The sequence below is a fragment of the Salvia hispanica genome, chromosome 2 (assembly GCF_029641045.1).
Source record: "Salvia hispanica isolate PSC_SH4W2 chromosome 2, Shi_PSC_v1, whole genome shotgun sequence".
NCBI lineage: Eukaryota > Viridiplantae > Streptophyta > Magnoliopsida > Lamiales > Lamiaceae > Salvia > Salvia hispanica.
In genome coordinates, this window is record NC_142693.1 from 14,512,322 (window position 1) to 14,525,350 (window position 13,029).

At 39.2% G+C, this 13,029-nt stretch overlaps 2 protein-coding genes and 1 pseudogene across 4 annotated transcripts; 2 read left to right on the forward strand and 1 right to left on the reverse strand.

Moving 5' to 3' along the window:
- The first annotated feature begins 94 nt into the window (after positions 1-94).
- On the forward strand, positions 95-1,452 carry LOC148931622 (uncharacterized; annotated as a pseudogene).
- Positions 1,453-7,694: 6,242 nt separating this feature from the next.
- Positions 7,695-10,500, forward strand: LOC125201947 (uncharacterized). Of its 3 annotated transcripts, none has more exons than XM_048100244.2 (7): positions 7,695-7,831; positions 8,306-8,512; positions 8,768-8,818; positions 9,378-9,619; positions 9,858-9,980; positions 10,058-10,120; positions 10,212-10,500. In XM_048100244.2, the coding sequence occupies exons 2-7, from the start codon at positions 8,317-8,319 to the stop codon at positions 10,278-10,280; spliced, it is 744 nt and encodes a 247-aa protein (XP_047956201.1). In that variant the 5' UTR covers positions 7,695-7,831; positions 8,306-8,316; the 3' UTR covers positions 10,281-10,500. The 3 variants fall into 3 exon arrangements, with proteins under 3 accessions (XP_047956201.1, XP_088921615.1, XP_088921614.1); XM_089065489.1 differs by lacking the exon at positions 7,695-7,831 and adding an exon at positions 7,877-7,895; XM_089065488.1 differs by lacking the exon at positions 7,695-7,831 and adding an exon at positions 7,885-7,988.
- Positions 10,501-10,615: 115 nt separating this feature from the next.
- SGA2 (ASF1 like histone chaperone) lies at positions 10,616-13,007 on the reverse strand. Its single transcript, XM_048100245.2, has 3 exons — positions 12,678-13,007; positions 11,453-11,568; positions 10,616-11,359 (listed from the first exon to the last, which is right to left on the reverse strand). The coding sequence occupies exons 1-3, from the start codon at positions 12,784-12,786 to the stop codon at positions 10,997-10,999; spliced, it is 588 nt and encodes a 195-aa protein (XP_047956202.1). The 5' UTR covers positions 12,787-13,007; the 3' UTR covers positions 10,616-10,996.
- Positions 13,008-13,029: the final 22 nt, after the last annotated feature.

Here is a 13,029-nt window from a genome sequence, read left to right on the forward strand (position 1 = left end):
TCTATATATACAGCTCATTGAACTTCATTTCACTCGCACCACTTGTGTTAACAAGTTTCTCTCTCTCTCTAAGTTTCTTTTATTATTTAATATAATGGAAAGTGGTAGTGGTAGTGGAAGTGGCAGTGGTAGTGGTAGTGGTAGTGGTGCGGGTGGTAGCGGTGCTAGCGATTGGCGCCAGATTGTTAGGGATGAGCTGCGTGTCGTTACGTCTAGGGAGATGAATCGGGTGTTACAAGCGGCCATGCAGCAGCAGCAGCAACAACAGCCGGCGGTACCTCGACCCATCCATCGCCGCACTTATATACCTCATGACCGCATCACAGCACACCATCGGTTGTACGCGGACTACTTTGCTCCACAGTCGCGGTTTGGAGACAACTTATTCCGCCGACGTTTCTGGATGCGTCGTGAACTATTTCTTCGTATCGTTGGTGCGAGCGTCGATACTTATATTTCAGGATGAGAGAGGATGCGGTTGGTAGACTGGGTCACACGCCCATTCAGAAGTGCACTGCAGCGATCAGGCAGCTGGCTTACGGAGGTACGGCCGACATGTTCGACGAGTACCTCCACATCGGCGAGACGACTGCCCGAGAATGTGTGGAGTTTTTTTGTCAAGGCATTAGGGAGATATTCGGGGATACCTATCTTCGGAAGCCTACCCCCCAAGACTGCCAGGATCTGATGGCTATGCACGGGAGCCAGCACGGGTTTCCGAAAATGTTGGGCAGCATAGACTGTATGCATTGGGAATGGAAGAACTGTCCCTCCGCCTGGAAAGGGTTGTTCACAATCGGTGTCAAGAGCAAACATCCCACGATAGTCCTTGAGGCGGTAGCTGACTACCGGCTGTGGATTTGGCATGCATATTTTGGAGTAGCCGGTTCGAACAACGACATCAACGTCCTACAGTCGTCTCTCCTTTTCAACGACCAAGAACTCGGTGTTGGTCCGGCTGTCAGTTTCGTCGTCAACGGCAACCAGCACAACATGGGCTACTATTTGGCGGATGGGATCTATCCTATGTGGCTCGTCTTCGTGAAGACGATCAGATGCGCAACAAAAGATAAGAAGAAATACTTTGCGGGTCGTCAGGAAGCAGCGCACAAGGATGTGGAGCGGGCATTTGGTGTGCTCCAGAGTCGATGGGCGATATTGAGGGGTCCATCACGGTTGTGGGATATGGAGACCATCGCTGATGTCATGTATGCGTGTATTATCATGCACAACATGATTGTCGAAGATGAAGGTCCAGCACTGACTGAGTGGGCCGATGATGATGGTGCCGGTCCAAGCCACGGTGTGGCCACCTCCAGTGCACGTATGGGGATACCCCAGGAAGGGCTCGATCGGGTCCGTGCGTTTGCCGACATGCGCCAACAACAAGCCCATATTCGACTCCAGAACGATATAATTGAAGAGCTATGGTTGCGTCGGGGTGGTCGTTAATATGTTCGGGCGTGTTAAGTGATGTAGTTCTTTTTTTTTGTCCTTTTTTTTAATCTAATGAAATTAATTTGCATTTTGTTTAATTCCGTATGCATTACGAAATTTTAATTCCGAACATTGTTTACTTTAATTCCGTGAAAATTTTAATTTGGTGAATTTGTGATTTTTTTTTATTGCGGGAAGTCCGCGCAGGAAGGCTATGGGATGTCCGCCACTATGCAGGGAAGGCTATGAGATGTCCTTATGACGTGGCAGTGCTGGGAAGGCTATGAGATGTCCTTGATGACGTGGCATGAGGTGTTTTTGGAATGTCCATCGGGAAGGCTATGGAACATCCGCATGCATTGAGGATGCTCTTATCTTTCCTACTTTCAAAACAATTTATTAACCTTCGTGTCCAAAAGTTTTATTCAATATAGTTGAAATGGAGGGAGTAAACTCATTCCTATTTTTCTAGCTCTTATTTTATTCTCTCTACCTTTCCTTTCTTCTATTTTATTATCTTTTTATTTAATAGATTGCAACCATTTTTTTTAATCTCAATATGAAAAAAAGAAATATCTCCGCAGACTCCACTCTACTAGTAATAGAAAAGTAACGTTAATTAATTTTCATAACATATGCTTTGCTTTATAATGGCAGCCACGCATTTTTTCCACTCTTTGATTATATAGCATTTATGCTTTTGCTATATAGTGGCAGCCACGGATTTTCCACTCTTCGAGTGTAGATAGGTGTTTGTAATTTTCTGCTACTCTATATTTATAATTAACTAACCGTACCATCGACTCATATTATTTATATCAAATTATAAAATATTATTTTGAAATATTAAACAATACCCTTATATAAATCTAAAATTTTAAACATATTTAATAATAAACATATATTCTATTTATCCTCTACTAATTGCCATTTTTGACATTTTTGTCCATTTCCCATTTAATATCTATTTTCATTTCTATGATAAATGGTAAATAGGCTCTAAATTCCATTAATTCATTTCATTCACAATTTATTATAAAATTAATATATAAAAATAAGACTCAAATTCTATTAACTTTTTTAACTCACTTTCCTTTATATTTCTTAAATTTCGTTCTGGAACTAAAGTGGATAATTATTGGAGAATGGAGGAGGTATATTATTACTATATTTGATGAAAATAGTTACTTTTATTAAAATAAAGTTGTGATACAAAATTCTGAATTTAGTATAATTTGTGTAAAAAATCGGAGGAGCGAATTTTGGTGAAACTCATTGTAGGGTTTTGTCGGTGGCGGTGTGTGAAATGAGAGAGCAAAAATTAGAAATGAGATAGAAAAAATTATTTATACTCTGTTTATTGTATGCTAATTACGTCTTATGATTCTAAGTAGCCGTTGAAGTCAATTAATTTGTTATCAACTTAATCAAATCTGGGAGAGGAAGTATGTTGGGCCTAGTACGAGTTAGGTTATGTTTTTGGGCTGAGAGTATACTTTTTGGGCATTTTATACATATATAAAGAGGTTGCATTGTTAGTTGAATAGATTTGCACCATATTTTCAGTTTTTTGTTTCCCAGTTCATGTCAAATCAATCTTTTTGTGATGTAAATTTCTTTAATGTAAATATTTATAATATATTAAATTTAATTATTTTATATTTTGTACGTTTCTTGAAATTATTAAACCTCTATTACGTTTTTATATGTTTGAAACATAAATTGATTAATTAAAGTTTTAATCCAATATAGTTTCTGTTGTTGTGATTTTGATTTTGAATTGGATTTTTAATTTTTAAAGAAATATAGTAATTTGGATAAATGTTTGAATGTCTATTTTTGTCATCATAAATGCTAAGAGATTGATTATATTCTTAGAACTTTTGTTCCTTGATTTATGATTTTAGAACCTATCACTGTTTTTTTTCGAAGAAAATGTTTGAATTTAATTGTTGCTTTTAGTTAAGTGAACATTCGATATCTATGCTATACATCCTTGTAAGGGTAGATGTGAATTAGAGCTTTATAAGTCTAAGGAGATTAGAACTTTGATTGTATTCTTAAATAATTTATAAATGTTAAGTTATTAATTTTATAAAGGATCTCAATTTTGAGCTTTAGAAATTTGTATAGATAATTAAATTTAATTAATCAATATTTTTTATCTTAAAATTCTTGATAATTTTATTTCGTTTCATTCATTCATCTTATTTATATATGTTTGTTTATTTATATTTTTATATTTTAAATCATGTTAAGTTTTATTATATACTTCATCTTTGAGGTTTAACACGTTTTTCTTTATTTGTATATCTTATTTTTATTAAAAAAGAAATATATTCGTTCAGGACAACGTATCACTTGGCAAGCATACTTTTTGGGAAAAGTCATGAATATAAAGTCTCCTCGAATCAAATGAAAATCTTTATCATCAAGGCATTAATGTGGGATCTATTTGTAAGATTTGCAACTTGAGTTGTGAGTCAAGTGATTATTTATTGTTACATTGTACTGAAGTAGCTAATATTTGGAGGTACGACCCTCTTCTTTTGACTCCCATCTCCTTGATAACTCTTCATTTAAGCAAGCAAGTGGTTTAGTCTCTTTTGGAAAAATCACTCTACGAAGCCTTTGCACTTTTTTCTTGAACTACATAGAATATTTGGAAGAGAAGTAATGACTTTTACTTCGGGTGAAAAATTTTAACTGCAAAGAAATCTTGTCATTCGTGCACAAAAATTGGATGGAAATTGGATGGAAATATTGTAGTTTCCAAAAATGGGAACCTCCTCCATTGGGCACTCTTATGATGAATAGTGATATAAACATTCTCAAGAATGGTCAAGTTCGACTGAGTGTGATCTTTAGGGTGTCCACAATGGTGGCCCTCTTGGGCATGCCCAAGCCACCATTTCTTGGGCATGCCCAACAAACTTGGCCCTTGCCCTCAAAACTTGGCCACCACAATGGTGGCCCTCCGGGCCACCATTTTTTTTTTTCTATTTCAACAATTAAAATTATTTTTATACATTTTTTGTATGTTTTAATATTCCTAGAATAAAAATTATATGCATATAATAAGTAAAAAATGCATACTTAAAAAAAATGCATACTTTAAAAATTACTAAAAAAAATTGAAACCAAATTGTCGTAGTATTATAGATAGGGTAAAATTATACAACGACAACGTTTTAAATACAATAAAAAAAATGACGCACACCGCCCGACTACTCGGTGTCGTCATCGTCATCCATCACATCATCGGCACCGCCTCCGCCGCCGCCACTGCCACTTGCACCGACCCCACTGCCGCTGGCACCGCCCGACTGCGACCCTTCGGACCATCCCAACTTCGACCTCAGTCGAATAATGAGATCATAGTAGAATCTCCTGGTCTCTGGATCAATTGACTTCTCGTACAAGGCCAAATTATCCTGAAGTTGCTTCATCATCTGCACCTCTAGGGTATGAGCCAAAGCCGCCCGCGGTGTTGAGGGCATTGCTGTAGAGGTCGCAGCGGAGAACTGAGAGCCGGTTCTAGATTCCCGGATTGCGGCACGCTGGCCCTGCGGACGTGGGCGCTGAGAGAGGCTAGAGGGGGGCTCCTCCTCCGAAGCATCATCGTTCAGGTCGAAGGCGCGTGAGTCACTGCTACTGCTGTAGTTGCCGGCGACGCCCAGTCTAGTCCGCTTCGGCGCAGAGACAGGATCTTTGTCGATGAGGACCCTGAATTTCGGGCAGTCACGCAGAACGAGGTATTCGTCCCAGTAGATAAACTTCGGCCACGATTCAGTATTGAACAACTGATACGACAACGCTCATACGTCGGCTTCGGTGCGGCCGCTCTCAGCAAGGCAGAGTTGGGTCTCGTATATGCCACTGAACCTCTTCAACGCTTTAGTAATCCTTCCGAACTTCTTCCGGACCTGGCTAGCTGTACGCTCGACGCTCCCATCTGGTTTGAATTCATTGTACACATCGAGAACGCGATTCCAAAAGCAAACGTCGATCTGATCCGTACCGACTATAGAATCGGTTGTGACCGCATACCAGGCTCTGGCTACAGCAATGGATTCTTCATTGCTATAGTAGGTCGACCGCCGGCTTCGACCGCCACCGCCACCGCCACCGCCATCGCCGCCGCCGCGTCCGCCGCCTCGCCAACCACTTCGGCCGCCACCTCCTCTGGTGCCTTGCTCTCCTCGGCGGCCGGCGCTTCGACCACCGCCGCCGCTTCGCCCCCCACCATTTCTGCCATTTCGCCCACCTCCGCCACTGTTTCGCCCCCCAACGCCTTGATTTCGCCCGCGGCCGCCTTGAGTATCGGACACCGGGGTGTCTGGTGGTGTTCCCATCAACTGTTCCCACGTGAATCTATCAGATTCAGATAGAGGGGATTGAGTGTATTGGAATTGGGAGGATTGGAATTGCTGAGAAGGGTTGTTGATCGCGTCCATATTGGGCCGGTAGTCGCCGAACCCTGATTGGGGACGACCCACGTTCCTCTGCGGCTGAGAGGAGGACTGACCCCGGAGTTGGGGTGTCTGTTGCCACGGCGGCGGCGATTGTGGACTCCACAGGTTCGTTGGAGGGGGGGTCGGACTCGATCTCCACGGTTGGGAAGACGAATATGCGCCAAATCCCGATTCTCCATAGCCGGGAGAATCATCTCCACCTTGCATTTTGTAGACTTTGAAAATGGTAGATAGTGAAATTTTTAGGGTTTAGAATTGAGGAAGATAAAAAAAATGGAATGAATATAGTATTTATAAATATAATTTTCGAATTTTTTTAAAAAAAAAAAAAAAAATGAAAACCGGTGGGCAGGGCCGCGGCTCTCGGCCCTTGCAGTGGCGGGCCGAGCCGCCTGCCCAAGAGCCTCGGCCTGGCCGAGCGCTCGGCTCTCTCTCGTCCACCCCCCGAGCCGCGGGCATGCCTCGCCTCAGTAGTGGGGGGCCGCGGGCTGCCCAAGCCCGGGCCGAGAGCCGCGGCTCTCCCACTGTGGACGCTCTTAGAGATGAAAAGGGGATGGTTGTCTTCGCATGTAAGACTGAACTTAGAGTGACTGGGTCGACAAATTTGATGGAAGATATCTCAATTCAGCATGATTTAAATATGTCCCTTTTTTACAATATTTCTATAGTATATGCGCAATATGATGGACCAAAATTTGATTAAGAGACTATATGGTAATCTGGACCTTGATACCTACACTGAGGTTGTGACATTGGGCTATTGCAAGAAGACTTTAACGTCATCAATTTTTAATTCAACCCTTAGAGTTTGTAATTGTGTTGCTCACTTATTGTTCAAAAGTCCAAACTTTATAGGAGTAAATTTTGTTCTTAATACAAAAATACAAAACCAAGCATACAGAGGTCATTTTTAGGTCATCGTAAGCTTATTTTTATGTCATTATAAGAAGGATGACATAAAATGATCTTAACATAACCTCAAATCCAAATTTTATAATATGACCTAAAACTTCTTTATAATGACCCACCATGTTTTTCTTTAATTATTAACCATTAGATTGAAAAATCTCATGGTCAGGATTTGGTCTGGATTATGTATTGAGATGCATTTTTGTATTGATCATTTTCCAGTAAACTTTATTCCAAAAAATATTACTATATTAATTATATCCGAAAAGACACCTTAAATTTACTCCCTCCATCCCCTAATAATTGTTCACTTTGATTTCAGCACATGTTTTAAGAAATGTAAAGAAAGGTGGGTTGAAAAATTTTGTGGAATATAGATCCCACTTTTATATACTCCCTCCGTCCACGATTAAGTGTCACATTTCTAAATGGCGCGAGTTTTAAGAAATATTAAGAAAAGTGGGTGGAAAAAAGTTAGTGGAATAAGGGTCTCACTTGTATATATTAGTTTTAAATGATATGTGAGTGGAATGAGTTTAGTGGAATGTGAGGTCTTTTTACCATTTATGGTAATTATGAACCGGGACTCTTATTCGTGGACGGACAAAAATAGAAAAACGAGACTCTTATTCGTGGATGGAGGGAGTATTAGTGAGTTAGTGGAATAAGAGGTCTACTTACCATTTATGGTTAACGTGAGAATGGCTAAAGTAGATAATTAATGCGTAACACTCGAGTATAAAATTACCTTTTTTTTAAAAAAAAATCATCTTCTAAAAGGAAAAAATAAAATTAAGAATTTAATTTATGTGTATTTTCAAAAGTCGAAGGGTATAAATAAATTTCATGTTCTAAATAAATTTCACGAGTCAAAATGAAGTGTACATTCGTGTAATAGGTTTCAAGTTTCAACATTTGCGGGTCCCGCTGAAACCAAAACCCTCCTCCTCCCTTTCCTCCCTCCGCAACATCACAAGCAACGCAAGCACCCCTTTCCGCCGCCCTTCACGGTTCTCTCTCTCTTTCTCCTCTTTCTATGTATCTTTACGTGCGTTTTAATTTTGCATTTTCTCGGTAATGTCAGTTATTCTGAGGAAACCACAATTAATTTTTTTTCTGGAAATTTTGCTAGTGAGTTCTATGCAATCTATGCGGAGGCGTTTCTTTGTACGATTAAGCATCTTCTTTTCTGCTCCTTTTTCCTATTTGATTGTTTGCCACATGAAAAAATAAACAGGAAAGCGTTATGAATTGAAATTGATTGGAATATGCTGTTTAAGCTGAATTGGAAGCACTTGATAACAGTTGAGCAGAAGAGTATAAAATTTGATAAACAGCTGCGAATTGGCATTGTCAATGTGATGCTTGTAGATAGAATGCTGTCGACTGAGTAGAAGATATTGTTGTAGGACTTGCTCTTTTGTTGCTCGGATTTCTTGTACATTTAATTTGATGCTCACTGCACGTTTTGTTCATTTCTGCAGAGGAGATAATTATGATAAAAAGGCGATTCTATAGGTTTGAACATGGTGCTAAGGATGCTGCATCAGAATCTTCCTCGTCTTCGTCAGGCTCCGAAATGGAGGCAGAAGCTACTGAGGACACTGATATTGAAGAAGAAGTAGAAGAAGAAGCAGAAGAAAATGTTGCTGACGATGTGAGAGAGGGCGCAGAAGCTTCTTCTTCTTCTGGTGGGTGATCTTTTGTTGTGTTGTTATCTTTCCGAAGCATTTAAAGTCTGTATGATTTTGGTGTTTTTTACCCTTACTGATTAAGTATCTGGTAGATAGATGAGTACTACTTCAACAAACATTCCTTAATTTATTATAAATTTGATTTAATCACTTTTTACTCTCTTCTTTCTGCCAGTATATATGGTGTTCTAGGCTTGAGTTGGTGCTTGTGTTGCTGCAAATATGTTTTGATGCATTTGCTTTGATCTTCAGGTTATGAAAGTGAGGACAGCTCAGTAAACGAAGTTAATCTTGATTCATCAGGTTTGAATTTTTATGGACCAGAGTTTGTAAAGAACTTTATTTAACAAAAGCACATTTAGGTTCAGCCAGTGTGTAAATCCAATCTTGTTTTTGGCATGAATATATTGGTGTGTGGTGCTTATAAACTTATCCTTCTCATGTATTTTGACAGTTTATTGTATGTTTTGTTCTTTTCTATTTGACTTGTTTAATGCAGAAATTATCAGCAATTATCATGGTGTTAATGCTACAGAGTTATTGTGGCCCATCACCCATGTGTTTGATGCTTATGTTATGCTCATTGCTCATTAGTGGTTATGCTGTTATGACATAGTTGTATATCATTGTGCAATCTAAATTCAACTAAAAAGTGGCTAACCTGTTACTCAACATTTTCTTTTCTGAAAGTTGCTTTCCCCAAATTCTCAAAAATGTTATGTGGATATCATGGACCCTTGTGGGAGTTCATTTATAATGATTTTTTTGGGATGCGTGCTGCTCACATTAGAAATTTTGAATCAAGAGCGCTGATTTCTAGAACTCTTTCGCCCTGTTTCTACAACTGAATTGGTCTTTGCAGGTTTACCTACTAGTGATGAAGACACCGCAGCTCAAGTTGGCAGCCAAAACATTGTAGGAAGTCTTTCTGGTGGAGAAGGAAACAGTTTACCTACCATAGCTCTGGATAGTCCCAAGAAGGATAAAACCGACTTTGAGACAGCAGATTGTATTCTAAAACATAAGTCAGTTTTTAAATGCAGGCTTTGCCCTAGGATAGTCTGCTTATCAGAGGAGACTTTAAAGGCTCATCTCAGCTCCAAGGTAAGAATGTTTATTGCGGCTTTTCTTAATAGCAGATGAGCCTATAATGTTTATCTTAGATTTTTTCTAGCTGAAAGCTTTGTCTTCACATATCTTTGCATCCTAGCCCTTTAACTTGATCCTCAATCATGTTCTACTTTCATCCCCCAATCTTGCATTGTGTTGTGTTCTGCTCGACTTTAGTGAGCTCTATACATGCTCTTGGTGTTGACAGACCATACCTTTTTGTTGTTTCCAGAAGCACATCCGCTCTGAGAAACTACTTCGAGAAGGGAGACTCAAGCTCATGTTAAATGAGAGAGGAGAAATTGAGGGCGAGGCGTATTCTGAGCATGATGCCCCTACTACAGCTTCTCGACAGGTACTGTTCTTCATGAATGTGCTTTATTTCTACCATCTTTGCCTAATTTAACATGCTAAACATAACTATCATAACAGAAATCAGAGAAGCCAAACAAAAAGGGCAAAGGACATTTGAAACAGAAGAAGAGACCTAGACAGGTGAAGAAAAGCTCCCTAATACTATTGCAATAGAATGATTTTTAGAATCTCTGGAAGTAGTACTAACTATGATTCGATTTCCTGAGCACAGGATGCCGAATCTAGAAAAGCAAAACGATCAACAGAGAAGCGGGAGAAGAGGCGTAAGAATGAGGACTGAAGACAACCAATTTTTCTATAAATGACTGCAGTTTCCAATAGACAGAAGTTCAATCTCTACAAGAATATCCCATAAACAAGTTTTTGACCTCTTTGTTGCGTTTTTATAAATTTTGTTGGATTCAGGATAATGGATAAGTTGTTTGTAACTCTTCATTTTATATTTTCATTAGCTGTACAAGAAAGGGTGAATGCAGGGTTCAATTTATATTCTCCATTAATCATCGTTAACATTGGGGTTCTTTCAACATAGCTTGACAGCAGCATGTAATCAAGGAATGTAGAAACAATTTTCTGATATAGTTTTACATTTATAAGGTTATGACAATAATCACAAGAACAAAATTGTAACTTAAGTAACAGGCAAAAGCCAGCCAAAGATGGGCTTCTTAGCTTCTAGAAAAAAGGAAAAAAAGATCAAAGAGTAAAATTAAAATTTAAGAAAAAGAGGCTCCTAGCTTTAAGTTGAACAGGCTGGACACTATACAAATCCTTGAACACCTTAGAATTTTTAAGGTTTTAAAACAACAAACATATTTCAGTTAGAAGCATAAGAATCAGATGTGCATGGTATTGAGCACAGCAGCTGGCATAACTGATGCAAGAACCAAAAATGACAGAAAATAGTAGCCAGAACTTAGTTCAGACCTAAATTTAACTAACAATGTCAAATGCGGATAGCACAGCACAACATGATGACTGGAGAAGTTAGTAGCGTCATGTTTTAGGCTCATCTTTATCAGAAATATTATTTGTTGAGGGGAGCGTCTCTTCTTCATGCTTATCTGCTTCAGCAACGTGATCAGGGGAAGGTGCTTGTTCTCCGTTCTCACTGTTTTCTGGGTTGAAATTAATGGGAAATTTGGTCACTCTTGGCTTGTCGGATAATATGTTTCTCTGAATCCTGTCAATCATGATCTTCTGGGGAGGCTCCTCTCGGAGCTGCTCATCACCATAGTCATTATTGACATAATAGCCCACACGAAGAAATTCTTGACCCACATAAGAGCATGTCAATAAGAGCACTGTGACACCTATAATGTCTTCCTCGCGAATTCTGGAAGGATCTGGAGGGTCTGCCTGATATTAATAACCAAAAGAGAACATAAGATCTTGAGAAGCATGCAAAGTAGTTCAAGTTTTAAATACGTAAATACTTGACTATAGCTTTACCTGCAAAACAAAACGATAGTTTCCTACATTGACTGGGCCAACAAGAACACTTTCCAAAAGTTGGTCATAGGTTTCATCTTCAGCAGATCCTACGTAAATGAGTTTCCACTCCAGATCTGGAGAGCACTTAGTTAATACAAACTGGAATAGGCAGAATAGTTTTCTTATAGACAATACATTATCGTGAAAATTTGATATCTATGTCAAGCCAATGATCCAAAGATCTTCTTGAAAACTGAAAAAACCTAATCACCAGTATTTCTGAAAGAGAAAAATTAATTGTATTTGGGAAAGGCTTAAAATACATTTCTAACAAGCAATCAGATCCTTATTTGCTACTTCTCCCAGAGGAATATGAAAGAATGGTGGCTTCAATGTCATTACCCTCTTGCTTTTTCCTTCTTTACATCCTTTATCTACTTTGAGGGGTTCTAAAGTCAGTAACGGCTCCATCCCAGAATATTGGTGGAAGTGCCATCCTCATAGTCATGGCGCACTTGTTTACTAATCATGAGTTGTTAAGTCTAATTGCAGAAGTAACCTCTTATAGAATGGACATGCAAGCAAATGAATATACTAAAACATCATTTTCATGGTCTGCAGCCATTTTAGTGAACTTGTTTGCCTAGCACATTGTAGAATGAACAATGTCTTCCGGTTATACATGATAATGGGTTACCAAATAAATTATAATCCTCATTTTCGAATTTTTGAAGCAGTGGAATTTGGAATGATCTCAATCCTGTCTATATGAGTGAGTGAATATTCATCATTCCCTGTCTCAAACAATTTTATGTGAAATCAAGGAGAGGTCCTAAATAGCCAAACAGAGTCTAAATGCATGTAGTCCATGAATGGTTAGCATGATGTAGATTTCTACCTAAGCTCCACGATTTCTTTCTGCCAATCTAGTAGCTGAGGACATCAATATTTGTCGAAATCCTCTTAAAAGCTTATCAATCATAAACCCTAACTCACCATTAGAAACACCCAAATCAACTTTTTCCCTCATCACTAAATCGATACATTTCTTAGCTAAACCGTTTAAATTTCACTACCAGAATCAACTAATTCTGCAAATCAATTAACACAAAAAACGCCAAAAAAAGGAATAACTCCAACACGCATAACCTAGAATCAAGTAGCCCTAAATGTGGTAATAGAGCAAATTGATATGTAATTAAAGTGAGCACTAAAATTACAAAGGGAAATGGCAAGAGATTACCGTCTTTGAGAGAAGTAACGCATTCGTAGGAGATTTCGAACTGGAAAGGGGACAAAAAGGAAGCCGGATTGTCGAGCACAGCGACGTTGGTGATGTTCACGGCACTCATCGGAGGGGCAAGGATGTTGAGAATTGGGCAGAGTTGGAGTTGGTAAATAAGGCCCCCGATCGAGGCGCGAGCAGAGCAAACTTCAAGGAAGGGAGGGGCAGCAGAATTGGTTGTGAGAAAGGCGAAGAGAGAAGAAGAGAAGCGCAGCGAGAATTGGATGTCACAACTCACATCAGAAGCGGAAGAGCGAGCTTAGCTTTACCCCCAAAATCCAACACATAATTTTATTATCAGCTTCTGATT